Source organism: Crocodylus porosus, unplaced genomic scaffold, assembly GCF_001723895.1.
Source record: "Crocodylus porosus isolate Cpor-Errol unplaced genomic scaffold, CroPor_comp1, whole genome shotgun sequence".
NCBI classification, from domain to species: domain Eukaryota; kingdom Metazoa; phylum Chordata; order Crocodylia; family Crocodylidae; genus Crocodylus; species Crocodylus porosus.
In genome coordinates this window covers 560849-588070 of record NW_017728950.1, presented here as the reverse complement: position 1 = coordinate 588070, position 27222 = coordinate 560849, and the positions used below count along the sequence as shown (strand labels likewise).

Below are 27222 nucleotides of genomic sequence, written 5' to 3'. Positions count from 1 at the left end.
TCAGCTGTTAGGGTTAAGTACTAAAGCAGTTTACTACTTCATTGCCGATCATCTTGGCTGTAAATGCACAGCCCACAAGATCAGTCATACTTGACTGCTCTATTTAAAAGAAAGGTCATTTCATAAGAGTAATGCTGAATATTAAAAAAATTAGCAGATATAAATCAAACAGGTGATGGACCATTATTTATCCCTGACCTATCACTTCTGAGAGTGAACAAGAGTGCACAAAACACACACGCAAGCAAATGCTGACATCTTACTATATCAGCTAAAGTCTTGTTTGTTGTGAGGATTTTCTAGCTGGATTTTAAATGCAGCCCAGGATTTGTTCTTTCTTCCTTCCTTATAATCAGATGGATAACCAACTTATCCTCGTTTGCTTCACTAAAAAAAGTTTAAAGCACATCAAGTTCAAATCACTTGTATACAGCCCTGGAGCCTATCCCAAAATGTTGTATCCCTCTGTAGTAATTGACACTAAATGCCAGTTACCAGCTGAGTACACTGAATCCTAGTGTAGGATATAGCATTTTCTGGGATTTGAAAGGCTCTGAATAATAATGGGTGATTTTAGCTTAACAGGAAAACGTATGTGGGTTAAGATGGAAAGGAGTTAATGGATTTTACTAGGGGAGTGGTGGTAGGAGGGAGAGATGTCTGGAAGATCAGGGTGTATAAGATGATGACAGATTTAAGATTAACTTTTCTCATGCAAGGATATGAAGATTTAAATTTTATCTGTACAAGAAAACTGATCAGTTCTGTCCACATTTCAATATTATATTTGTTTAACTAAACGGAATTAGTTACTCCACTTGCAAAAACTGTACTATACCAGAGGCAGGAGATGAGAACCTTTTGTAAAAAGAATCATATCTCAAGGACTTCCACTAAAGAGCATCCCCTGCACCACCACCATTTCCAACTTTGCAAACCACACCAACTTTTTAAGAGCCAAACAATCTTGTACATCGTCATCAGTTATAACAGCTCTGCCAGCCAGAACACATGCATTTAGTGACACGAATGTTATTCTAATGCTCTTACTGAGTTTCTATAGAACTTAAAAGTTCTAACACTTCTCAAGTACTAGATTCTTTTTGTCAGAGCATGATTATAATCTGAATAGTGGATTCTTATCCATCACTATCACCAAAAGACAACATACCTCAACAATAACTATAGTCAGCACGCTGTATTTTTCTATTTAGGGAGCACTGTGAACACTGATTAAATATGAACATCACTTACCCTTTTCAGTTTTCACTAAGAGTTGAAAAACACAACTATAGGATAACAGGATGATAAAAAGACAACTGAGAAATGAAAGTATTACACACCAACCTTTATCCAAGGGTGCTGCAAACTATCTTGAATATTCATTCTTTTCCTTTAGTGGGAAGAAAGATATTCTTATTACTGTGTTGGCCTTAACAGTCTATATCTAATCAACGAACACTCAAAACAGAAGGCAAACTGAGCTATTGTTCAGTTCATGATACAGCTGTAAAAACAGGAAAAAAACCAACAACTCACTTTGGATCCTTGACTAGAAGTCTTCTTATAAAGTCTTTAGCTAAAGCGCTGGTGTGACGGAAGTATTCATCCTCAAATTCATAATTCACAGCAGATACATTTGCTAATGTTTCTTGTTTTGTTTCTCCAAGAAATGGGGATGCACCGCTTATACTGTGGAAAGCAGACTGACATATTACTTACATGCTAAATACCATTTCAGCCCTACAATCAAATTGTGCAAAAAGTAGTTTTTAAAGACTTTTAGAGGTCAGATATATTTTAGGAAAGATTTGACTTTAAAGAGCTAAGCTTTGAACTAAATTTGAGAGAACTAAAATAAATTCACTTAGGAAGTGACATATGGCCAAGGTAATTTCAACAATGATTAAGTTTTTCTTCCAAAAAACTGGCTGCTACTTTTTTTTTTTTTTTTAATTGTTTAGTTTGAATTAGGTGAGCACTACAGTCACTGACACATGCTTATTTAATTCCAATCCCAACAATCATGTCTGCTGCCATTCCACATATTCAGGGCACGACGTGCAATTCTGGAATCAGATTCCAGGTGCACCATTACTACTTGCTAGTGCACGGGGAGCCTAGGATCACTCTGGTCAGTCTCAGATGCAGTTTAAAGGTCCCAGGTCACAGGGACTCAAGACTGGGTTCCCCAATCTCAAGGGTCCCGTAGCCAGGATGTGTCAGAGTCGCTAGCAGCTCTGCGACCTACCATGTTGGCTGCCTTGCCCCACAGGGGTCACCATGACCAGGCACCAGAATATGCTTTGCTCTTTGGCTCCTTACCAGAGCTGCAGGGTAGGGCAAGGACCATATCGGGTCATGGGGAGCCCCAGATGATGAGCTCCCCTTGACTCAGCACTATGGAAAATAGCAAGGTGCAACCCCATGCAGGGCTGCACACTTCACAGCTGTCAGGCTGCTGATTTGGGGTGGGGAGGGGCAGGGGGCAGAGCCACCAGCCAAGCCCTACTATGCAACTAGCATGAGGCCACATGGTAGCGCTACCTTGCCACATGCTCAAATGAAGGCGCAATGGCAACTAGCCACATAAATATTACACATCCTGTGAAATATTTTTGTGACTGGTTTCTCTATTTGTCACACCATTAATTGCCTGTGGCTGGATTACCATTTATTGTATGATTTACAGGTTAATTGCATCTTCAGTGTAACATCTGTGAGGGGCCTAGGTGCTTTGCACGTATCTTACTGACAAAAAGCCATTACAATTTAAAAAAAGAAAAAAAAAATCAGTATGTTAAAATTGTAAAACGTCTCAATGAACTATTTATGGATGTTGATACTTACAGAATATAAGTTATTACACCAATGCTCCTGGAGAGAGAGGGGGGAGGGGAAAAAACCAGAAGTCAGAACAAATGAATAATAAAATACTGATGACAACCATGACACAACAGTTCAATAACTTACCACATATCTGCCTCAAGACCAAGAGGTTCATAATTTACGATTTCAGGAGCTAAGAGAGAAAGAACAGCAGTTAAGCACATAAAACAGGCAAAAGCAGTTCTATTTAATTTTGATCTCTTATAAGTTGTGTAAATTGCAGGTTGTAAACCAGTGTGCTGAGAGCAAAGAAAGTCTGGTACAATACCACCAAATTACTGCAGAGGAATGGGGCATGCTTTACAAAAATGTCAAAATGTCATTTATTGTACACAACCTCAGTAAACAATAACTACACTGAGCTATGCCAAACATGCCGTTTCATAGGCCAATGATAATAATATGGAAGAAATCATGGTGTTCTCACCTACAAACTCTGGCGTTCCAAAGATGTTTTTAAACTCATTTCCAAAGTCAATTTTGTGAGCTAAGCCGAAGTCAATAATTTTGATCCGGGGCTTTGGGACATTCCTATCCAGCAGCATTATGTTTTCAGGCTTTGAAACAGGAAGAGGGGAAAAAAGTAGTAAAGCAGTAGCACAGAATGCACAGGAACAACAACAACAAAATACGAAATATTGCCCTTGATTTATTAAGGCATCCTCTTTTCAGGAAGATATTTCAGTATGTTCTTTATTCTTTTGGACCTTGTTTTTACTAGGAAAAGAATGGTTTAAAACAAACAAACAAACAAACAAACAAACAAACAAAAAACCTCCACGTTAGCTAATATACTGAAATACTAGATGCTTCTGAAGTCTATGACAAAATTCCCCTTGACTTGCGTGGCCAGTCTCTGCTGTACATTGGCTATCTAACTGAGCTTAACCCTACTTGAGAGCTTAGAGTGTACCTCAGTCAACTTCTTAAAATCACATTTGACAAGTCTACATAAGGACTGTAAGTACTGTGTTAAAAACACATCTTTTTTTCCTACTTCAGATAGCCATTAACTTCAAGGTGATTACAGCACATTTAATGCCTTCCTCAGTTAGGTATCTAGGTTGTAGCCATGTAGCTTTCATACATACACAACTGAAAAGATAGACCTATCAAAGTGTTCAACGTATGAAAATATTCAAGGCTACAAAACTAAGAGGATTAAAGTATTAAGAGCTTGAGCATGGAGAAACACAATCTCTTAATTGAAACAAAAATATATAATTCATTTGACATCAAAATTGCTTTTTAATGCTATCTGCTTCTCAACCACTAATGACAATAAACACGTTTTTGCCTTATTTCAGTTTAAGAACTGACCTTTATAGAGCAAACATGAGATGTATACAACAGAAACATCACCAGAATTAAATTTATAATTTTGCATCCAGATCCCATTACACTTTTTGATCTAAATTCATAAAATTTCGAACCAGATATGTTTCAAGATGATATCTTACAAATCACTTTTGGAACCATCACTGTGACAGCAGCTCCTACTTGTGTATAGTAGCTAGAAACTATTCTTGGCTAGAGAACTATTTTTCAACAACTATTTTCTTCCTTATCTGTATAGGCTAGCAAAACAAACTCCTTCCAAGATGTGATCCATGTTTCAATTGGAATTTTTTTTGGAGTGTAATCTTAGCTGCAAGTAGTGTTGCCTACAGCACTCCTAATTTTTATGGAGTCAACATACCTTGAGATCAAAGTGGGCAATTTGCAGAGAGTGGAGATACTGAACACCATTAAGTATTTGTTTGAGAAACTCCGTCGCTTCCTCCTCCGTCAGAGATTCTTTTTCAGCTAAAAAATCAAAAAGCTCCCCACCTGCAACCCTGAGAAGAACAGCGATAGATGTCAGAAGAAAGCTTTAACCTACTGGATTTTGTAGCTTAACTACTTCCATATTTTCGTGGAGAAGAACTGTAGTAGGTCTTAATACCATTCATCTAAAAATAGATGACAGTTTACAGAATTCAAGTCCGACAAATCCAGTAGCACTTTCCCCTCCCATTCTCCCCCTTGTCTCTGTACCCAGCATTTTGACAGTTCTTCTTGAAACAGATACTAAACAAACATGCTATCAATAAGCAAGCTTCTGTATGTACTTTGACAGGAATAAAAATTCCACGTGAAATATACTTGAACAGTTTATATAATTGCTGGAACAGTTACACAACTACAATGTCATTTCAACACACACTTACCAACATCCAGTAACCAACAGAATTTTTGTCATGCGTTGAGCTCTCAGAAATGCATTCTCATGAAAATGCATTCCTTATCTTTATCTTACCATATTACCTTCCTTATATATTAGTCAAGTTGGTCCCAAACTGCACCTAACCCTCCCTAGAGAAAGTGGTTTCTGCCCCACAAGATTTTTAGCTGCAAAGGCAGAGAGAGAAAAAAAGAGGTCAAATATTAGAAGGGTTGTATAAGTAAGCAGCAGCAGGAACAGCCAGATCAAGACACAGCTTGATGGAAAAAGGAGGACTTGAAGATGACCCTCTCCTTAGTTCAGAAAGGAGCCTGATTGACAGGGGTGAATGTAATGGCTCAACAATGCAGAGTAAGAGAAGGAAAGATAAGTATTTCAGTATTTCGGAAGAAACAAGAAACCATGCATCCAAGTGACATTTTTAAAAATAGCTACCTATTTTCTATCACTTTTGAGACAGAAAAAGAGGCCATTGGCAGGTTTGGTTATTTCTTGCTCATCTTGAAAGTCATATAGTTAACTAGATATCTATTACAGCTGTAAAAAACATTATATGTTTCACTCCTTGGCATTATGTTTATATTGTTAACCAAAGTACAGCCTACAGTCAGACTCTGACCTACACAGCAGAATTCAGGTTTCTTCTATCCATTCCTTTTATCTGAATAATCTTTCAATAGTTAAGATGTTAGTAGTTAAGATGTTTCAATAATTGAAGTATTGGGATTAATCTATAAACAAAAATAATAATTGGTTTATTCTTTCAGTATCCATGAACAAGCTAAAAAGATAAAAGGAGGCTGGGATTGATCTTGTGTCAGTCGTGCCTAACATCTCTCTTACCTTGCAACAGACAAAAGCTAGCCTGCAATAGTTTAAACCTCCCACTGATGCATGAAAAATTCACATTTTACCAAAATCAGGTATAAAAAAGGTAACAATTAATGTAACAGTATTAGAGACTGGGAGAGAAGGTGGTCTTTTTTAGATACTTTTGTTCCTGTTTCTACAAATTACCTACAAAATTAAACATGCTCCACTTCCCCCCCACTGACACTAACTGAAAAGACTTAGACACGTGTACCCATGCACTCTCCTCCCTCTACCAGCTTCGTTTTCCCAGGTGATATCCTGTAGCTCACAACTATCACACTTTCTGCTAGACCACAGAAAGCTATCTGCACACATGGTGCTGGCCTTCCTTCTCAATTCCAGTTACTGAATTAGAAACACTACTAAATTATATACATTGCTTTCTTCATATAACTTGTCTATGTGGATATTTACTGTAGTTGAAAGAAGTTAGCCAGGAATGTAAGGGGAGGCATCAATGAGCTATTCTTTCTTCATAAAGATAAAGCCTATCCTGGTAAGGAGTTTAAGAACACCTTGTCTATTTACATACTATATTTTTCTCACATTTAACTCACCCCAGGGATATAATATGCACCTTTCTTTTTAAAAGGTACCATGGGTGGGGGGAAGAGGAAGAGAGAAAAAAAAAATCTTATCTTGGGTAAGTATGGTTGCTGAGACATGTGAAAAAACAAACAAAATACAAACAAAACACAGTGCTTCATGGGAAGAAGTGCATCTATAGACATTGGGCACTTCAGTGGGGATTTTTGGCAGTTTCTCTCTAAAGCTGATGATTCAATCAGCTAATAGACAGAAGTGCCAGAAAGCACCACTGAAGTGCATGATCTATACAGACTTTGGGAGAACTGGATCAAACTAACATAATGCCTCTTTTGGGCATAAGCTGCACTTGGTGAGGAGCTGAAAGTAAAGTGCTGCCCCCCCAACCCCCTTTCCACATACATCTGTAAGCAGCTTATTTGAATAAGAGCAACTAAAGAGCCAAGCCTGCTGCCAGCCCCACACACCAAATACGGCCTGTGTCCTGATCTACCATGCTGGTTTGGGACCAAGCATCAGGTCTGTGTCTGGGTGACCCAATCTGGCACAGTGAGTCTAGGGCTGCTTGATGGGCCCAACAGGTCTGGGGCCACATGGCAGGCATATCTGGTATGGTGGGTCTGACAAGACACGTCAGACCTGGGAATGTGCAACCAAGCACACCGAGTCCAGGACTGGATGCCTGGTCCAACCCTGTGCACTGGCTCCAGAACCACGTGCTGGGTTTGACCCCACATGTTGACTCTAGATCCAGTGCTGCACCAGATACAGGGCCATATATCACATCAGACTTGGTGGACTCAGTCTAGCTGCAGACCAACCCTGTGTGCCAGCCTGATTTGGTCTGCAGGTGGGGAGGGGGCTCCTCATGAGCCCAGAAGACTGGTGGTGAAGAGGAAGAGGGAGGGGTGGTGGTGGTAAGTGTTAATGCTGCCACCACTTTGCCCCTGCCTCACTCCAATCTCACCAAATTTCTGGGCCCATGGGGATCCCCATTCCTTGCATGTAGTCCACACCGCAAATTTCCCTTAGCTGGTTGGAGGAGGGAGGTGTGGATTATATGTGATAAAATACAGTGCACCATCTATACTTTTCATAAATAAAGTGCTCAGAATGCACTGACAATTTTTTTTAATGTCCACTTTCACTGGAATGTCACTTAGGTTACTTTCTAGTCTGATTCAATTCCCACTGACATATACCTCCTTTTAACGGTCATATTATACTTATTAGCACACAGGTAGTTAGCCATGTTATTCTGAAGTCAGGCAGAAGGTAGGGCAGGATGGCATCTGAGACTTGGTTCAGATATCCCTGGCTTTTTTAGGCAACCACCAGCTTTATTAGGCAAAGCATTTGACGAAGCAGGTTGCTGCCTATGTAAGTTAATCCTTTTCTGAACCAATTAGTTCCTAAGGTGCCACTTTGCCTTACCTTCTGCCTCACTTGCTTCTATTGGCATGTTAATTACGTTCACACCTCTGAGTGACTTACAGTTATCCCCACAGGGTGCTAACAGATGCATTTCATAAAGTGATGTACGCTACTACCTTTAGAGTACAGTTATATTTAAGAACTCCAGTATACTGGCAAATTATAACTAGAGAAGAGTGAAACTGAAGAAGATATTTGGCAAAATGTCACTAATACATGATGTGCAATTTCATATACCCAAACTTTAGATTGTATTACATTTAAAGAGATTGGATTTTCCTCTGGAAATTTAAACATGAAAAAGCCATGTTTAGCATAACCAGTGAATAGTAATGCCAGCACCTCCTTTCCATGGAGGCAGCATATTTTAATAGGTTGAGCTGGAAATCAGGAACTGGTAAGTGCTTGTCCCCTCTCTGCCAATTCCTAGATTTTTAGTAATACGTCCAACAGAATTACTTCTGTAAGCCTCACAACACATACTGAGTTAAATAAAATGTTTCTTCAATTTTTTACTTACCAATCCAGAACTGAGCTCTAAGGATCACAGTAAAAAGGCAAAGGTGAAATTTTAAAGAAGTATTGTATTTAGGTACCCAACTCCTAACTTCAGACATCTAGGCGCTCTTCAAAGTCTCACTATCTTATCTGCATCTCTAGACACCTAAATACCCTATAAAAATCTGGTCCTTAGTGGTTTATCCAGTTCCAGTGTGGCAGCATCTAAAAGAAAGGGATTAGATCCCAAGCTGCTTGAATGACTTGCATGACTAGCTGCAATTTAAACCTCTCTCTGTTGCTTGGCTACACCCTGTTTGGTGTTAGCCCTTTCCTTCATTTGTTTTAGGAGTGCAATTCCAGGATTCTCAAAGTAAGTCTCAAGCTAACGCTGCTGCCAACAGTGATTTCTCAGCAGGTTCATTTAGAACCTGCAACTCTTCCCTTTGTGGCCTGTGACCAGACAATTGTTTCCTCAGAATAAAGTATTGTTAGTTTTAGTGGTGGGAACATAATGAAGCATAAAGAGAAACAATATCTTATTATCGTATACCACACACACTTTCCCTCCAAACATCAGCTCCCTCCAATTAGGGTGTGGGCATTAGGCAGGGAAGCCGATTTTCTGCCTGGGATAGAAGCACTCTACTACTATTCTTGCTTCACCATGCAGCAGCCGTGATATTAGTATTCAAGCAACTAAGGGAGTCGATTGACTTAATGCCTCTTCCCTTTTCACTCCACAGGTACATACAATCATCTCTTTTTAAATGAACCCGATGTTCTACTAATCAAACTGAGCTTTCCTAGTGCAATGGTCTTGTCTGCTAGCTGCACCTAGTCTCTTGCTTCCCGTTTCACAGCTTTGGAGACCCTTTATCTGTTTTCAAAACCACAGACCTACCCATGGAGACAGTTCTTCAGAAGCAGGTAGGTTTTCAGCTTTAGTGAACATGGGGGTGGGAGATTCATCTGAAGATTAGGCTCTGGTTTTATGCAGCCATAATTCTGAGAAATGTTTTTGTTTAATTCACTGTACCTTTCAAAAACAAGTTGCATAATATATTCTGGGATGTGTGGTATGCAAGAAAATATGGCAAAATAGTCTATATACACTTTTACCTTGCCATGCACTTAGAAACTTAGGAAAACCCAGCTGCTTCTGATCTCTGTACAGCCTGTTCCTTCCAAAAAACCCATGATACCTACCTATTCTCCACTACTTGTTGAGTGTGCCTTTATAATAATTACTGTCCTTTTGATCTTTCATATACTTAGCCTTGGCAGATGGGCTGTAAAAGTTTGACTGGGGCCTAGGAAGAGCATCATCATGGCTTGATTACTCAGGGATACTATTTATGTAAGCTGTTTGGCAACATTTACTGCAAATGGTTATCAATCATTATGTTGTCTTCCTGCTAGCTACAAACAGGCCTCCTATTAAAATTAGATTAATACACGCCGACACAGGGAAGGGGTCAGAGCTGCACTGCTATAACAAGGATCGGGTCCCCTGTGGCTCTTCTGTCTGCTCTGTGGAAACTTCTCAATGTAGGCAAGCCCCAGCATGTGCATCAGAGCATGGTACACAAAGGCATTTTGCTTGGCACATGTGCTTTGAGGCAGATGGTGGGGGAGCTGCAAGGGGCCAGATCCTCGTTGTGGCACTGCAGCCCCAGCCCCTTCCCTGACAGCTGCCTTGAGGCATGCATGCACCCACTGCCGGCAACGAATCAGGCTGGAGCTGTTGTACCCAATGCAGGTGCTTGCAGCTTCCCCACTGCCTGCTGAGAGCAGCCTGGGCTTTGTGGCAGGGGCCTCAGCCAGCTGTAGCAGACAGCCAGGAGACTGCAAAATGCTGCGTCAGGGTCTGTGGAACTCTGGCCTGGCTCATTTCTGGTGGTGGGTGTATGTGCACTCAAGACAGATGGCGGGGAAGGGGCTAGGGCTGTGTTGCCACAACAAGTATCAGGCTCCTCACAGCTGTCCTGCTGTCTGCCCCGCCCCACACTAACATCTTACAAGCTGAAGTCGCTAGTGTTTTTGGCGCTACTCAAAGACATTGCTGACCCCTGATATAACTTATCAGAAGCCCCACTGAACCTTAGCAGCTGACAGCCCGTAAAGCGCATTACATGAGCGACTAGTGTCTCCTGAGCCTGGGGGATGCCAGGACAGCCGGGGGGGGGGGGGGGGGTGTTCCCCCAGCAGCTGATCGCTGAGCCTGGAACTAGTGGTGGTTAAACCAGCAGTGCACTTCTGACGGCACTTCCAGTTTTGTGACTGGGGTTTACAGAGGGTGAACATGCACCCATGTGCACCCCCTATACGGCACCAAAGGCACATTATCACCACAAATCCTCTACAACACTCTTCCTCTGCCCCTTCTATAAGCAGGGATCTCTGTAACTTGTGCTGAAAGTACTTCCTGCAGCAGCTCCCTTAATGTTTTCATTTTGCCACTTGTCCCGCCTGCCAGGCTGTTTGCTGCTGATCACTGGGGAAGCAAAAACCACAACATATTTAAAACAGTGGCAAATGGCCCAGCCAGTGGGGCCCCCCTGCCAATCAGGGGCTGGGGAGGGACATGCAAAGGGCAACATAGAAACACTAAAGGAATCAGAGGGGGTTACTTCTGGTGTGATTTACAGAGATCCCTACCTCTAAGAAATCAAGCAGGTTGGCTTTAAGTTTACTGCAGTGTGGTAGCATGCACGAGGTGAAGCTGGAGACAGTTGAAGAGACTTTTTGGAATGGGAAGGCTAAAAAAGGGTTTGCTTTAATGTTGCAAAGAGATGAATGCACCATTTAGCCTCACTAAACTGGAACATTCAGATCCCCGTGCTCAAGCAGATGGAATTTTGAGATTTTTATTTTTCGTTCACCCAAAGAAAGGTTGCTGCAAAGGTCTGGAGGATTTCATAAAGCAGTAGCACAAACTAGTGATTGGGTAAAAATTACTTCCTCAAGGTAGTACAGGTAACGCATTTATCAGACATTTTTGTCATCTTTTTTTTACAGCATGTCACAGGAGGCTGCATTTGTTTTTTGTACAATATGTTAAACTTCCCTGTTCGTTTTCTTTTTGCTGGCTGCCAATTGGAAATACTGGATAAATTCTGAGAAGGTCATTTGTGAGCTAAAACAATTGAGCAGCATGACTGCTGCCTGCAGACCTTTAACCATTCAGATTAACAGGGTAGGTCTATTAAATTCAAGTCACATCTAAGTTCCATTACTGTTCAAATAAACCACATAATCCTCTCACCTTTATATTAGCTCTCACACAGTGATCTACTTTGAAATAACAAACCTTTTTACATTCCTATATAAAAGACCTTGCAATTTAACTCAAAAGTTGAACATGCAGTACCTCTAATGAAAACTGAGCTTAGATATATGTACAGGGGTGACTGATGCCTCTTGAGTCTGGGAGCACAATTTGTGGGTGGGCCCAGGGGCGGGCCAAAATCCCCCTCTCCACTCCTATACTTCTTTGCCACAGCCAGCCCATGTGGCAAAAAAAGTGCCCCATCCTGAGTGGTGCCGAGTTGGGGGTCAATCTCGGGGGGGGGGGGGGCATGTGCCTCCCCTGTACCTCCTCTACCAGTTGCCTGTGGATATGTCCTGCATTTACTTGGGTCTAAGGCAAAAGCTAGCAAGATCTATAAGCAGCTGCCTCAGCCAAGCTAAGAGGAGAAATACAAGGACACAGCTGTGTCTGAAATCCTGCTGCGCTCTGGGCTTTGGCACTCCACTCTGGGCTCCATAGATGTGTCCTGTCCACTTCAGATCCACAGCTCAGTACTCTCAGTTGAAGATAAGTGCCTAGGCCTTTCTTAACCACATTTAGCAGGGCTTACTCTTGGTGCTGCTGGTGGTATGATGTTGCCCTCCCCTCTTTTCTGTAGCACCCTGGTGATCATTAGAGCACTCACCCCAGATGTGGAAAACCTTGATGCAGTGCCCTTCTTAGCCTGCCAGATTCACATCTACATTTTCCACCTCCCATGTGAATGCACTAATTAGCAGATTTTAGGCTAGGTTGAGCTGGAGACACTCTCCCAACTTTATGTTCAAGTTGGTCCAGACACTATGAAAAAAGGACAGCAAGGGTCCTGGGGCCAAGATGAGACAGCAAAGAGCTAGACAGCCTGGGGTCATTTGACCCCAGCATCCTTTCCTGCCCATGGCAGGGGGTCGGACTAGATGATCTGCTTAGGTCCCTTCCGACCCTACCAACTATGAAACTATGAAACCCTGAATTTAAGATGACCCCTACCCATTTTTTGATTGTAGGCATGGAATGTTTTAAATTTGGTTTAATTTTCCATGTCTAGAATCCAGTTAATGGAGGGTTTGCTCAAATTCATCCCTCCTACCATTGTCACAAGGAAAGTAGTGGGAAGAGAAGCAACCGGTTGGGGGCAGGCAGCCTGCCCCAATCCCTCTACCAATGCCTTGCCCTCATGCTCCCCCCACACCATATGCCTTTTCCCCACACTCTGTCATGCACCCCTATCTGCCACATAACCACCGTGGTCTGCCCAGAGCTGCAGCAGCTGCTGGCCTAGCTCATACTAGATGCTAAAACAAGGTCCCCCCCACCACTGTAATGACTGAGGAACACACCCTTGTCTTATACAGGTTTCGTTCACTTTATACAGGTTCTGTATGTGCAAATTTGCTCTTATGCGATGACCTTTTTTACACCAAAAATTCATTATATGTGAGGTAAATTCACTCTTATGTGATCCGTGTGGTGGAAGCCCATAGTCAGCTGCTTTGTGTGGTGCATTGTGGGAGTGACACCATAGGTGGAAGAGGAAAAAAAATTGGGGGTGGGGTGGGTGTGGGAGAAGCTGAGCTGGGTGGTGGTGACCAGGTCGGGCTGTAATGCCAGCCCCTGCAGCCCAGCGCTCTGGGAGCTGTGACCCATGAAGCTGCACAGCAGCAGTGCTCACGGCTGCCGCTCTGGGCAGTTAGTGTCCATGCTTCTGGAGCTGCAGCAATACAACACCACATTTGTAAGTGGTAGAAATGGGTCTGGGGGTCAGTACAATTGAGGTCTTACAACATATTCCCATTTGTTATATGGTAAAGTGGGCTCCTTTTATGCAAATTAGAGTTATGCACCATTTTCCAGAAATGCATGTACAGCATAAAGTGAGGGAAACCTACATTTAAGAAAATATGGTATCCATATGCACTGCTGTACTGTAGAGCTGGGCTCTCATCATGCTATATTCCAAATGCACCATAATTTCCTTATATTAACTTTACTTTCTAAAATGCTTTGCATGTCCTTTTTCTTGAGTTCAAAAAGAGCAAAGTATACTAGGGTATAACCACAATTTCGGTGAATAAAATTAACACAAAATCAAATACACGATGATAAAATATATATTATTGCATAAACTTGTTACAAGCAGTGCCTAATCTTCAGAGCAGAATATTAAGAAAGAACTATACAGATGTGTTTCCAAGTGATATGTTCTCCCTCTGGGAAAGAAACTATCCCACCTGTGGAGAAGGAATAATTCTGGATAACTCTTTACAAGTTATCAGGCCTCTTAATGGGACTTAATTGCCAGATCCCACAGGAGGTCATTATGGAACCTAAATATGGAGCTTGGAACCAATTAACTTTCAAAGCCAGTGGCATCACTTCATAACTAAAGCATGTGCCATGCTGCTCATACTTCAATATTAATTAAGCGGTATTTTAAAGGATTATTTAAGGATTTTTGGTATGGCAAACAATCAGACTTATCTGGAGAAATCAATTCCAGCCTATTAGGTTTATAATAAAGCTGCCTACATTTGGAGATGTAAAATATGTAAGAAGAGTTACAAGCAAAATTCTGATGCTAGCTTTGGTAATATGGGAGCTTTTACTTAAAGGTTCCATTTGATAATCTGTCTGGGTTTATATCAATTTTGAGATGCTTCAGTGTTAGAAAGGAACTCTGGCCAAATGGTTTTCAGTTTATTCTGTCAAGAGATGGTTTCTTTTAGGCTTATCATAGTCTGAGAGATCCCTGGTAACTGCTTTGTTTTAGAGTAGAAATACTCATCCCAACACACTACTATTTACATGACCTTCTAGATTTGACACCTAAGCCTCTGGACCTCTTCTTGGATTCCAAAGTTCACCTTCACTTAAGGACTAGTGCCGCATTTTATCCAATGGCTGCTAATAAAAAATAGGCAAACCTGGAGAGGTGGACCACAACCTAGGGTGTCCCTTGCTACTGAGCTAGTCATGCCCAGGAACCTGCTGTCTCTCTCGATGGTCCCATGAATCTTGCATTTCTAGTTCAGTTTCAACCAGATGGATGGAGCATCTCACCACCTAGCTAACCTACTGCTAGGGTCTTACCTAAATTGCAGTGGAAATTTACAGTGCAACAGCACCTTTATTTTTGCTCTGTTCACCACCACTTCCCCACCCCCACTGCTGAGTGGACGTGAGGCAAAAACCACAGCATTAATTGCCTCTCGGCCACTCAGCAACAGGGTGGGGGTGGCACATGAAGGCAGAGTGCATGGGTCTGGGGCATGATTAAAGGTGTGGCGAACTTCCGCTATGATTTACACAGCTACTTATTACCTTTTGGGGACAGGACTTTCCTGGAAGGTGGGAGACATGAATTTGAAACCCCTCAAGCTGAAGGGAGTAGGGAGAGAGTATAAAATCTAGTCCTTTCATTTCCTGGATAAATGCTCTAGATACTAGTAACTATATAAAAAAAGTGGGCACAGTCACTTTTTTATTATTTTTGCATATAATGCACACTTCTATTTCCAGCAGTTGTTTTTTTGGGAGAAAGGTGCAGGTTGTATGCAAGAAGATATGGTAAAGTTTAGGAGGAAGTTTCTGGCTGCAAATTGCAGTTTCATGTAGGTGTCTAATTTGAGAAGCATGGGATTTCTGACACATCCTTCTCTTCAGAATTTCCCATGTCATCTTGGCTATTTCCTTACTCCAGTGGTCACCAACCAGTGGATCTCGATCCATTGGTAGATCTCAGAGCCGAGGTAGTGGGGGTTGAGTGCCCACGCGCATGCACATGCACACATGTGCCCTAGCCCAGCAGGTCAGTCTGTGGGGGAATGAAGGGCTGGGCCCCAGCCACATGGGACTTTTCTGCTGGGGCGGTGCGGCCCCAAATAATTTTTTCTCCCTCTGCCTCAATCTGCACCCCACTTCCCTCTCCACAGATTTACCTGCTGGGTGCTGCTCTATATGCAGCTGGGCTGCATTCCTAGCTGCATGCATGCTGGGGCTGCTCATGTGCATCTGTGTAAGGGCGGTCATGGGGGGTGGCAGCACATGGTAGATCTTGGGTTGCTTTTGAATGTCAAAGGTGATCTCCTACTTAAAAAGCTTGGAGACCACTGCCTTACTCAATGTGCTGGCTTTTATGAATACAATTCTGAGGTGCCTAAAAACTCTCCCTATATTTTGTACAGAGGTGATTATCCATCTGATGTCAGGCAGAAAGTAGGGCAGGGTGACACCTTAGACACTAACTTTGGTTTCTGACAGCCTGGAATTCCAACGCATTGGAGCAGACTTGATTAATTGAGTCTGCCGGAGCATGGCAATTACTGTGCTCCACCAGCCTCCTGCATCAGCACCCCCACGCTTAAAATGACAGTGGGGGCGCTGGAACTAAAGCTCATCAAATGAGCTTTAATTCAAATGCCCCCGCTGTCATTTTTAAAGTGTGGGGACACTGATACACAAGATGCAGCAGCGCTTTAAATTAGAGCAGCTCTCTGAGCTGTTCCCATAAAGTGCTGATCTCCCCCCTCCACTCCACATGCAAAAAAGTGTCTTAAGTCTCTAAAATGCCATCCTGTCCTACCTTTTACCTGTATATTGTATAGCAAACAGATGACTAAATGTGGACTATAGGATTTCATTTTGGCTGCTTGCAGAAATGCAAAAAACCCACAAAAACAAACAAAAAAATGGTGCTTTACTTTAAACTTTGGGGTATTCTCACGCTGTGCCCAGCACATACCCAGAAAAGGCAGTGCGTTAGTTGCACCCAGCTCTCCCAATGTCCATACAGATCAGGTGCTTCACTGGGGCTTTTTTGGCACTTTTATCTAATAGCTGATGGAATCAGCTGTTAGCTAAAAGCACCTAAAAGTCCTGCTGAAGCACTTGATCTATACTTCAACCTGGCTGTGCAGCATCTGTAACAGGTTGAAGTAACTTCTGGTAAAGTGTGCGCCCCCCCTCCACATCTGTCAGTGCCCTTTGGGGCCAGGCACTTGCAAGATAGGGTAATGCTGACCATCACCATGCGCAACTCCCTTTCCAGACCTAACCTTAAGTCCCTAGTAAATTCTACTAGATACAAGGTACCACCAAATTAGGTGCTGCAACACACCACAACATCCACATTCCACCTTATGACTCTAAAACCATTGGGTCAACAAATTCCAACTGCTAGCCAACAAACTATTAACATTATTTCACAATAGGTATGCAGGAGCTTTCATTCCTATCCCCTTAGTTGTTCTTGATTGATTGTTGCACTTCTCCAGAGGAACATTTTCTACATGTCTGTTAAAAGCCTTACAATTCAAAGGACCTTTAGTAACCGAGGGAGCTGACTGGTTAAGTGACTATACAATAAAGTTAAAACCAACATTTTGAATTTCTTTCACTTATATACAAGAAAAGCAAGAGGAATTTTAGGCTGCAAGTTAATTTATTTGCAAGTTATTAACTGAAAGCTAATCCTGGTAAGATTAAAGAGGAAGGGACCCAGTGTATATACTGTTAACCACTTAAGCAAGCAATTAATAAACCATCAACACTGTTGAACTAGGGTCTATCACCCTTGTGACTACACTTTTTTGGGTGAGGTTAAGGAGGTACTTGTAATACCAAATTCTCTCACACCCAAAAGGACAGCTTTACATAAAACCAGAAGTGCCAGCAACAGCCTCATAATGAAATGACTTAAATTTGAAAAAGGTTAACTAACTCGAGGTATCCTAAGCACTGAATCCTCTCATATTCAGACTACATGCTTACATGTTAAAGTTCTTCATTTAATCCTTTTCAAATTAAAAGCTTGCTAGAAGAAGCTAATACATCTGATTTAGTGTTTCTAATTTGGAAGGCAACTGAATATAAGAAGGGCACTCTCTTTCACCCCTAACTATACTAATAAAAATACCACAGAACAATCCCTTGCTTCTGAACCATTGACAGCCACACCACTCTAGCTCTTCACATGGTCAAAGCACAAAACAGTTGCAAGAAATAAAAAATATATATTTTATACATTAACTTTGCAATGTGCAATCCTCAGATAGAGTTGGGGTGATGTAGCTGTGAAGATCCAGGAAAAAACGTCTTTTTATTGAATTAGCCATATCACACACACACACACACACACACACACACGATAACTGCTCAAAAAAAAAAAACAGTGCCTCTGTCAAACTTTGTGTCATTACTGAGCTAGTCTATATAGCAACATTTTATGTATTTTAGTACATTAGTTCCAAAATGTCAAAAGAAAATACAGAAAATATTGCTATTTGCTGCTATTTACATGGACACTGGAGAGAAGGCCCAAGATTCAATGTATGGGTGGGGGTATGTGCTTGTTCTAAACAGAAGAGTCAGATTAAATATGGGCGAGAAAGCAGAGGCAGAAGGATGCACTTAAGGTCATTTAACACATCAGGAAAAGGAGGCGTATGTGAAAGAAAACACCATGTTGCTCTGTAAGTGAAACATCTGTGTTGCCTATATTTTTGATGCCTCAACGGCAAGAGTTGCAGGAAGTCCTTACTACAGAGACAAGCGAGTGCAGTGCAGTTCCTGACAAGGTCACAGGTAGTCTTAACTACTTAAGTGACAAGTGGTAAATGGTAAAATTACAGGAGGAACACACACACCCACACACACACACACTTTGTGTGTCATACACAAATATAGATTTCATAGACATTAGGGCTAGAAGGGACCTCAGAAGATCACCGAGTCCAGCAGGGGCTAGACACTTGATCTTCTGGCTATGCTTTCACTCAAGAAAAGCAAGGTTCTTTGGGCAGATATGATATCTTTTATTAGACCAAACGAGTAGTTGGAAAAAAGTTCTTTGCAAGCTTTCTGGCACAAGAACCCCGGTGCTTAAAGAAGGGTGCTTGCATCTGAAAGCTTGCAAATAATTTTTTCCCCAGTTACTCAGTTGTTTTAATAAAAGATATCACATCTACCCAAAGAACCTTGCCTGCCTATATGTTCTTAGAGCAATACTGCTACAACAACACAACCCTCCGCTCAGTTCAGTGTTTGCAGTTAGGCAAAAATGCAGGTCCAAAAGAGGAAAAAGTGTACCAACTTTCTTTAAGTGACAACAACAGGCTAAAATAAAACACGGCAGTTTAGAAGACCCCTAAAGACCTCCAATATCTGCACCTAAGACCTGAACCTTATACTTAAAGCATTTGCTCCACAGTTTCAGCGATATCATCTTGACATTTTTAGCCAAGCCAGATTTATGACAAAGGGAGCCAAGAAGAGAGAAGCATATGCCAAAAAAACTGTTTAGAGAAAAAATGCAATAGTTCAGGTTATAGTCAGTTGCTCACTTTTTTCTTTTCTCATGATCTAATACCACCACAAACACAAGTGCTTTAGTCGTCAGCTGACATACAATAGTGGTAAGGGGATGGATTTACCCCTCTACAGTCAATTGCCCATTTTAAAAGAGTTAGCTGATTATCAGTGCGCAGGACATATTAAAAGTAGAGGTGCATCAATACATTGGTCCATATTGTATTGGCATCGATAAAAGAAAAATTGACCTTATCAGCAACTGTTTTTTTTTGGCTGATGTGGCCAATAATGTCATTGATAAATGCTGCATGTGTGCGTGCAGCCACAGCATGCGTGCTGCCAGCCCAGCAGCTTGGAGAGCAGTGTATGGCTGGTAAATCTGTTGGGGGGAAGGGGCACAAGGGAGGGACAAGGCATAGGGGGGCAGATGATGCCCCCACAGTGAGGGAGGGAGTGGGGCAGCGGCTGGGGCAGGTGCTGCCCAGCCAGGGCAGGGAGGGGCATGGGACAGAGCTGTGAGTGGCTTGTCTTACAGGGTGAAGGGAGTTGGGGTGGCAGCTGCGCACACCCCAGGGAAGGCATGGGAGTCACCACATGTCCACAAGATCTGTCAATGAAGTGAGGGTGGGCTGCTGCTGTGGGTGGCGGTGGTGCTAGGAGGGAGGGCTATGACAAATTTTGGGGTGGCTGTAGCCCCCGCCACCCCCCATACCAAGATAGACAAAGCCTTGGCTGGGATAATCTAGTTGAGAATGATCCTGCTTTGAAGTGGGGCAGTTGGACTAGATGACCTCCAAGCCTAATTTTCTATGATTGTGAATTGAAAAGTAAGGCAACCTCTGTGAAATACATACTGGAAAAAAAAAAACTTACTAAAAATAAAATGCTGGCTCCCCAGTGTGAGCCAGCAGTCCTCATGGCCACTGTTGCCTGACCATGGAAGGAGGGAAGGGAGGTAGCCAGCAAGGAGGGAAGGATGCAAGATGCCTGCTACTCCTGTCTCTTCCTGCTGATTGGCTGAAAGGGCTACCTGTCATAAGGCCCCATCCCTCCCCAACAATCAGCTGCAAGGGGTGAGACTTCATGACGGACAGTCCTCTTAACCATTCAGTGTGTGGGGGGGGAGGGGGGGGCAGGGACAAGGGAGCACTGGGGCCCCTCGGCCAGAGGCATGGGAGGCCCTCCTGCAATAAGCTTGTGAAAATACTGGCTGGCTCCATGATCTACCCAGGATATCATCCATTTAGGTATACTCCTTAGTAGTAGGCAGCTAATAAGCCTTTACACTGAACATAACCTATATATTAGATGAAGCCAAACTAAAAAAAGATACAGACTTGGGATCCTTAAGTCTTACACTAGTAGCAGTTTAACACTGTACCTGCAAACATTTATATTTCACAGAACTTGATAATTATATGAAGAAGCTGCTAGTGAGAAGAGTCACAGCTAACAAATCCCAAGAGAGATGAAATTCCTTGACTAGTAAGCAAACAGCCTCTCAATTAATGCTAAAGTCCTTGTGTTAACAATATTGTAGTGTAGTATTACCCAAGACTCTTCACTGGAATACTAGATACATTTATGCTCCAGAATGATTTCACATCAATACAAACAGTATTATTTCCCTGCATATTTCCTGAGCCAACTAGGAGAAGCAAGGGTGATGATATTAGTGATGTTTAAGAAGAAATCATAAGAACTAAGCCCAATTGTATTCACACTGCACTGATGCAGCACTTAACGGATACAGGATGAAGGAAGAAACAGTAGATCTTCTGATGCTAATTATAAATCTTCAAGGTTTTTCATCTTGCATAGTGTTTTTTAGAAATTACAAGCTTAATTTACTTTGAACTTACCCCTACTTAATTACCAATACAGTGTAGACAAGCATCACAACTAAAAGCAGTCAAGACTACAATCAGGTAAATAGCATAAGCAATCATGTACAGCTAGAAGAAACCTGAAAAACGTAAACACGTTAACTAGGATTTATAGTATGTGTATATTACACTAAATATTGGTGGGAATTCCAACCTTTTCAAGTTTTCCTTTCTAAATCCCTTGTATGGAGTTTTATAGACAAACTTGCAGGTAGGTAGAGTACTAAAGTATATAAATACAAAGTAAGGGAGAAACTAACAGTTTACATATGTAGACTAGTAAGCAGAGAAACACATTCAGCTTTAAGGAGGGACAAAATTGCCAAAACAAGACCCTGTCCAAGATCTTGGTGTCAGCTTCCAAATGACGTGGCTTTGCTGAAAATTCCCCATACTCTCATTTGATGAACATCCTAAAATTTAAAGAATTTATGCTTCGAGACTATAGAGTCATAGAGAAGTAGGGCTGGAAGTAGGGCTCCAGAGGCTATCTAGTCCAACTCCCTACCTGAAGCAGGATCCTTCTATCTAAGCCATTTCAGAGAACCGTAAATCTAAACTCTATGTAAGACTATCCTCAACCTTGACACAACATAAACCTAACACCTTAACCTGCCACAAGACAAGCAGGGGAACCACAGCAACTAATGTCCACTTCTATAAAATGTTGCCAATATACACTCAGGAGGTCCTGGGTAGAGGGCCACACCCCCCCACTACAGCATATGGCAAAAATCCCCACCATCCATACCAATCTGACCATGGGGTAAAATTCATTTCTGACCCCAATAAGCAGAAGATTGGTGTGCAGAATCTTAGTTAAACTGACCAGTAAAGTTATCAACCTTCATGTCATTATCTTTATAGTAGTCATCACCACCATGAAACTGTAATTTGAATATAAACACCCATGGTTTAACTCTAAAGTAACACAACTGAACTCTTTTTATATGTCTGAAAAAAGAATTTGCATAAAATTTGTTGGTAGTATATAGCAGCTCCCTAAAGTCACAGAACCTTTTAGTTTAGCCTTTACTTTACTGAAGTAAGAATAGACACAAACATAAACACACATACAAGTTCAACATTGCATTTCCAAAGAGTTAACTTAGCTCTTTAGGGCATTTTTACACACGTTTCTAGTGCGGTTCCAGGTGCTTTAATTAGTGAGTTGCACTAATTAAAAATGCCAGCGTGTCATGAGCATCATTATTGCTGCACATTCCCAAGCTGAAAAAATGGTGGTGGGCACTCTGAACTAAAGCTCATCAGATGCGTTCTATTTCAAAGCACACCATGCCATTTTGTCAGCACAGAGATGTGTGGTGACGCTGATAAACATGATGTGCAAGGCTGCCTCAGTGTGTCAATTTCTAGGCTCCGGATGACTCGACTAATTGAGCGCTGAAAATCCAGCACAGAGCAGGCTCCCTGAATGTGCCCTTACTTTTCCCAAGTACCTCCCTGTTCAAAGTACTGATTCCAAATGTAAATTTAACACATACTGCAGCAGCATCTCTCGTCTCAAATGCAAGGAGAATGTTTGTGTGCATGCTTCTCTTCATTAGCAAATGCTTTTTGGCATTCCCATAAAGAGGTTCTTTGCTTACCCTCCAAAATGTCAACCTCAGAGAACTTTAAAACAGAAGCAAAACGATCCAAAGCAAGTTCTTGCAGTTTTTAGCTCAACCATTAATACCAACCTCCTGTGATGTGGAATGTGCCAAAAACCAAGCACAAAGATAGCTCAATTTGTCAGAATTGTAGGCCAGTGGTTTTCATATTGTGTTCCATGCAACCTGGGGGTTCAGCAATACATCACTGAGGTTTTGCAAAGAGATTGGGAGTAAAGGCCCAGCAGACCAGGAGGCAGTACACGCTGATTTCTGGGGCAGGGTAATCTGGTACTGCAGCAGTCTTTCAGATAGGGCTAGAGGGAGGGGTTCTGGGGCAGAAGAAGTGATATGACAGAGTTCCATGACTTTAGGAAGTTTGAAAACCACTGCTATAGACTACCAACAGATTCTAGACAATTTCTGTTCTCAGTTGTCAGGATATTAAAAAATGTGTTCAGGTGTGTTGCTTTAGATTTAAATCAGCTTAAAACAGCAAGTTTTGGCTCAAAATGTGCCAAGCCTCCATTTAATCTGACTTTTAAAAATTTGTTTCTCTACTCTTTTTTTTTTTAACCTCTTACAGTAGTTTTAGGTGGATCAAAATAGCAAGTGGCAAGTTATAACCGTACCTAGGACATACTGGAATGGAATTCTACTTCAGGTTTCTGTGCAGTATATTTCATTGGGAATACATGACAAGGAGCTGTAACTCTGACCTAAAATAAAAGAGGTCTTAATAATAACCCTCTCCTGCAGTTGTACAGGAAGCTCATTAAATCATTACTATTCTGAAGAAAAGCCGCTCTCTCACATATAAAGACAATTTCCACCCTTGGCCCCCAAGAGCTACTCACAGTTCCAGAATAAGAATGACATCTGTTTTGTTCTCATAAACATCATGCAGTGTTATCACATTGGGATGCTGGATCTCTTTCAATATGTTAACTTCTCGTTCAATATCTTCTCGACTCACTCCTCGCCGGCTGGATTTTGTTCGCCGCTTCTTGATGAATTTTGCTGCATACTGGTGACCAGTGCTCTTCTCGCGGCATTTTCTCACTACAGCAAACTGCCCACTAAAAAGAAGCATAAAAAGAAACGGTATGTTTCGAGGAATTTTAGAATTATTGATAATTTATATTCCTTATCTAGAGGGGAAAACCTGTTCTGTGGACTGTCAGTTCAGTGCAAGAACAGTATTTTTCTTGTACAGTCCAAAGCAATACATGGATAAAACTCTTACTAAAATGAAACCAAAAAAAACTTTTAATTTTTTAAGTTATAATTTTTCAAGAATAATTCAGAGCCATTATTATGTACTTATGTCTGGCTCACATAATTTTATTTAAATAAAAGATACCTGGTTTCAATTTATTTGAATTTAGTTCTGCTTTTAGAAGCAGAGGATGAGATGAGCATAACTCTTGATATTATTAATTAGCCCAACAGAAAAGGGTTGAAAGGAAAATTACAGTAACATATTCAGGAACATAAGATTATGATCCTGCCTAAATGCGTGGGGGGGACTAATGCATAGAGAGATAAATAAAGTAAGAGTTGTTGACCCAGAACCTTGTGTTTTAGTTTCAAGACTTTCACTTGTCCTTAAAAATGGCACATTCCCTCCTGTTCCAGGTCCTGCCTGCTGGGCCACAGAGGCAGCTCCTGCTCAGAGCTGCTCTAGCCAGGCTGCAGCCCTGCACCCTGTTGTGGATACAGAAGTCTTGGCTTGGGGGGGACGGACACACGTGCCTCCTAAGCCTCCTGATACATTGCCTGTGCCTCTGGCCCTGCCCATGCATTGCCTATTGCCCATCACCCCTTCCCCACTCACCCACCCTCTTCCTCTCACAGGGGATGCGGGGAGTGGGGGCTGGGGGCAGCAAGTCAGAAAAGAGGGCCACCAGCTGGGCCAGGGGGCTGTGGGTCAGGAGTGAGGGGCACTGTCAGGGCTGGGAGGCTCTGGGGTGGGAGTGAGGAGCAACAGCATGGACAGGGGCAGGACACTGGCATATCAGGGCTGCTCAGCACCACAGAGCAGCAGGGGGGCAGGGGAGACAGCTGCAGCTGGACCCGTGTCCTGGTGAACAAGGGGGGCAGGGAGAGCTCCGATTTTCCATGATAAAATAACAAAATCAAACACCAAAATACATAAATACTTAGAATGCATTTTATTATAATGATTGAAGGCTTCCACATTACTTTAACATTGTAAGTATAGCAATAAAACATTGTGCTCAACTGATACCTATATATAAGAAAAACAGGATGCCTAATAATGCACAAAATCTGTTTTTAGTTTTGGGATTGATATGATGAGATTGTTCTGCATTGGTTTAATAAAAAATAGTTGCTTTTCAAATCTGAACCAAACACCACATCTACTGGATACAACATACCCAGAAACCAAAACCAAAAATACATGCACTGGGACTGCAAGAATTTTAGGATCATTTTTGATAGTTTGACTGTTGACAATTCCACGGCCTTAACAGTTTTTTTAATGCAATAAACCCAGAAACATAGGATTGCAAAGGACCTTTGGTCACAGTGAATTACATGATATAAATCACATTAATAAACTTGTCAAATCCATCTTAAAGCTAGTTGAGTTTCTGCCCTCAATTCCTTTTGAAGACTACTCCAGAACCTCACTGCTCTGATGCTTAGAAAGCTTTTAATTTCCAGCCTAAATTTATTCGTGACTACACATGATTCATACCCCAAAGCACTTATTAGTACATACGTTTTAAAATAACAAAATAGGCTGAAAGGAACATATAGAGCAGGGGTTGGGAACATTTTAGGAGTGGTAAACCAAATTAGTGCAGCTCGCTCCCAGAGGTGGCATTTTGCTTCCAATCTGGCAGCTGCTCCCTCATTGCCAAAATGCTACTGACATCCCCTACCCCAGAACTGCCACAGACATCTTGGTTTCATGGGCTGGATGACACTGCCTGGCAGGCTGGATCCTGGGTCCAGACCTTAGGTTGCTAACCACCAAGAGAAAAAAAAAAAATGGATAGATTTTCTTTACTTTAAAACCTGCATTCAGACAACACTAAATATTATTTTAACTAAAGTATTTTTCTACTTGTGAGCCAATTACATTGTGTAATAAAAGAAAACTGACTGGCCTTAAAAAGCCATTTAACATCCATGTATTATCATATCATTTTGTGTTCTGAAAAGATAGCAGTCCAGTTTCTCAACTGTAAAATTGACATTCTGCACATTTTTTTCTTTTTGCATGAGATGCCTCTGCATCACGTTGATTAGTGGCCAAAGTTGGAATAGACTGCACGCTGCCCTGACCCTACGCCAGCAGAGTCAAGCTACTAAGGCAAAATATAGGAATGATACTGAGACACTTAAGGTTTGAACCACTTGCACAGATGGAGCAGTGAAAAGGATGAGAGCTGCCACAGTGGCAGACCTGCAGCATCTTGTAGGTTGGAGGTATACAAAGCAAATTCTTTTGTAAGCAGCCTACAGCCGCACTGGGTTTGGGCTCTCTGTGCAACATACTCTAGCATTGATAAAGTATAACATATCAGAGTTTATTATTGAAAAATACTCAACAAAACTTTGTACGAGTGTAAGCAAAAACTATCAGATTTAACTACGACAAGCTGATTCAAGATTACAAATAACAGCCCTTGTCTACACTGATGATTCAATAGTGTTCTTGTCTAGGTTCTAACACAACCCTGGAAAAATACATATCTACGCATCCTATAGAGGGAGAAACAAACTTCTGGCTGATCTAGAAGGAGAAATCTGAAGAATAGGGAACTCATAGGAAAGCCTGTCATGAAAACTCTAGTTTATGTGAACTGAAGCGAAGCTGAAATATGGGAGCTACAAGAAAGCACTCCCCATACAATAAGGGCAATTTTAATATTATGCAAGCCCTTTTTTATTTATAAAAGAGAAAGAAAGAGAAAGCAGCCACTAAAAAGGCAATGTTACATGAACAGCAGTGCCTATGTTCCAACTCCTAATACCTAGTTTTTAAATCCTCACAATGTATATTTTTCACCAATTTGCAGTTTTAGATGCATTCCCACTGCCACATCATTGCAAAATTATTGTCATTTGCAGCACCTATAAAGCACTAAAAGTTCTTTACATCTGCGAGCAGTTTGCAAAAAGTTTTTGTGTGTATAAAAACTACCCTGTTATTTCTGACTGTATACCTTGCAGGAATGAGAAAAGCCACGTTTCATAAATGAACACTTAACCAGTGTGTGATGTTGAAACGAATGGAACAAGCGTGAACCTGACCACCTGAAAACAGAGTAGACCTCAAAAACAAAACCAACACCATTTTGGTTTGTTGATGTACTATGCACTTCGAAATCCAAACAAATATTGGGACTTAATTACACTCTAGCAGCATCACTAATGAATACCTTTAGATTTGTCTGCTCAACTTACTCAGTGAATTTTCTGAAGAATTCTGGTCTTTAGATTTCTCATCTTTAGCTGTAGCTAGAAACTTCTCCTTAATCCCTTATCTACATAATTTTATCAAAAGTGCAACATTTAGTTGAAAAACAAATACCCTTATACATCAGTTCTAGCCCTAGGCTAGTCAGGTTTTGTTTCTGCAGGGGTCTCCCACATTGTTCTCAGAGTACAAGACCTCAGTCT

At 41.6% G+C, this 27222-nt stretch overlaps 1 protein-coding gene across 1 annotated transcript in view; it reads right to left on the bottom strand.

Annotated features, from left to right (window-relative positions):
• The window catches only part of DAPK1 (death associated protein kinase 1), a 129110-nt gene that overhangs the window by 49068 nt on the left and 52820 nt on the right, over positions 1 to 27222 (bottom strand). Inside the window, exons 2-8 of the mRNA XM_019555172.1 lie at positions 23421 to 23642; positions 4589 to 4727; positions 3317 to 3446; positions 2974 to 3022; positions 2851 to 2877; positions 1540 to 1692; positions 1348 to 1393 (exon numbers count right to left, since the gene is read on the bottom strand). Of these exons, the coding sequence (XP_019410717.1) occupies positions 1348 to 1393; positions 1540 to 1692; positions 2851 to 2877; positions 2974 to 3022; positions 3317 to 3446; positions 4589 to 4727; positions 23421 to 23642 (766 nt within the window). The remainder of the gene's footprint in view (positions 1 to 1347; positions 1394 to 1539; positions 1693 to 2850; positions 2878 to 2973; positions 3023 to 3316; positions 3447 to 4588; positions 4728 to 23420; positions 23643 to 27222) is intronic.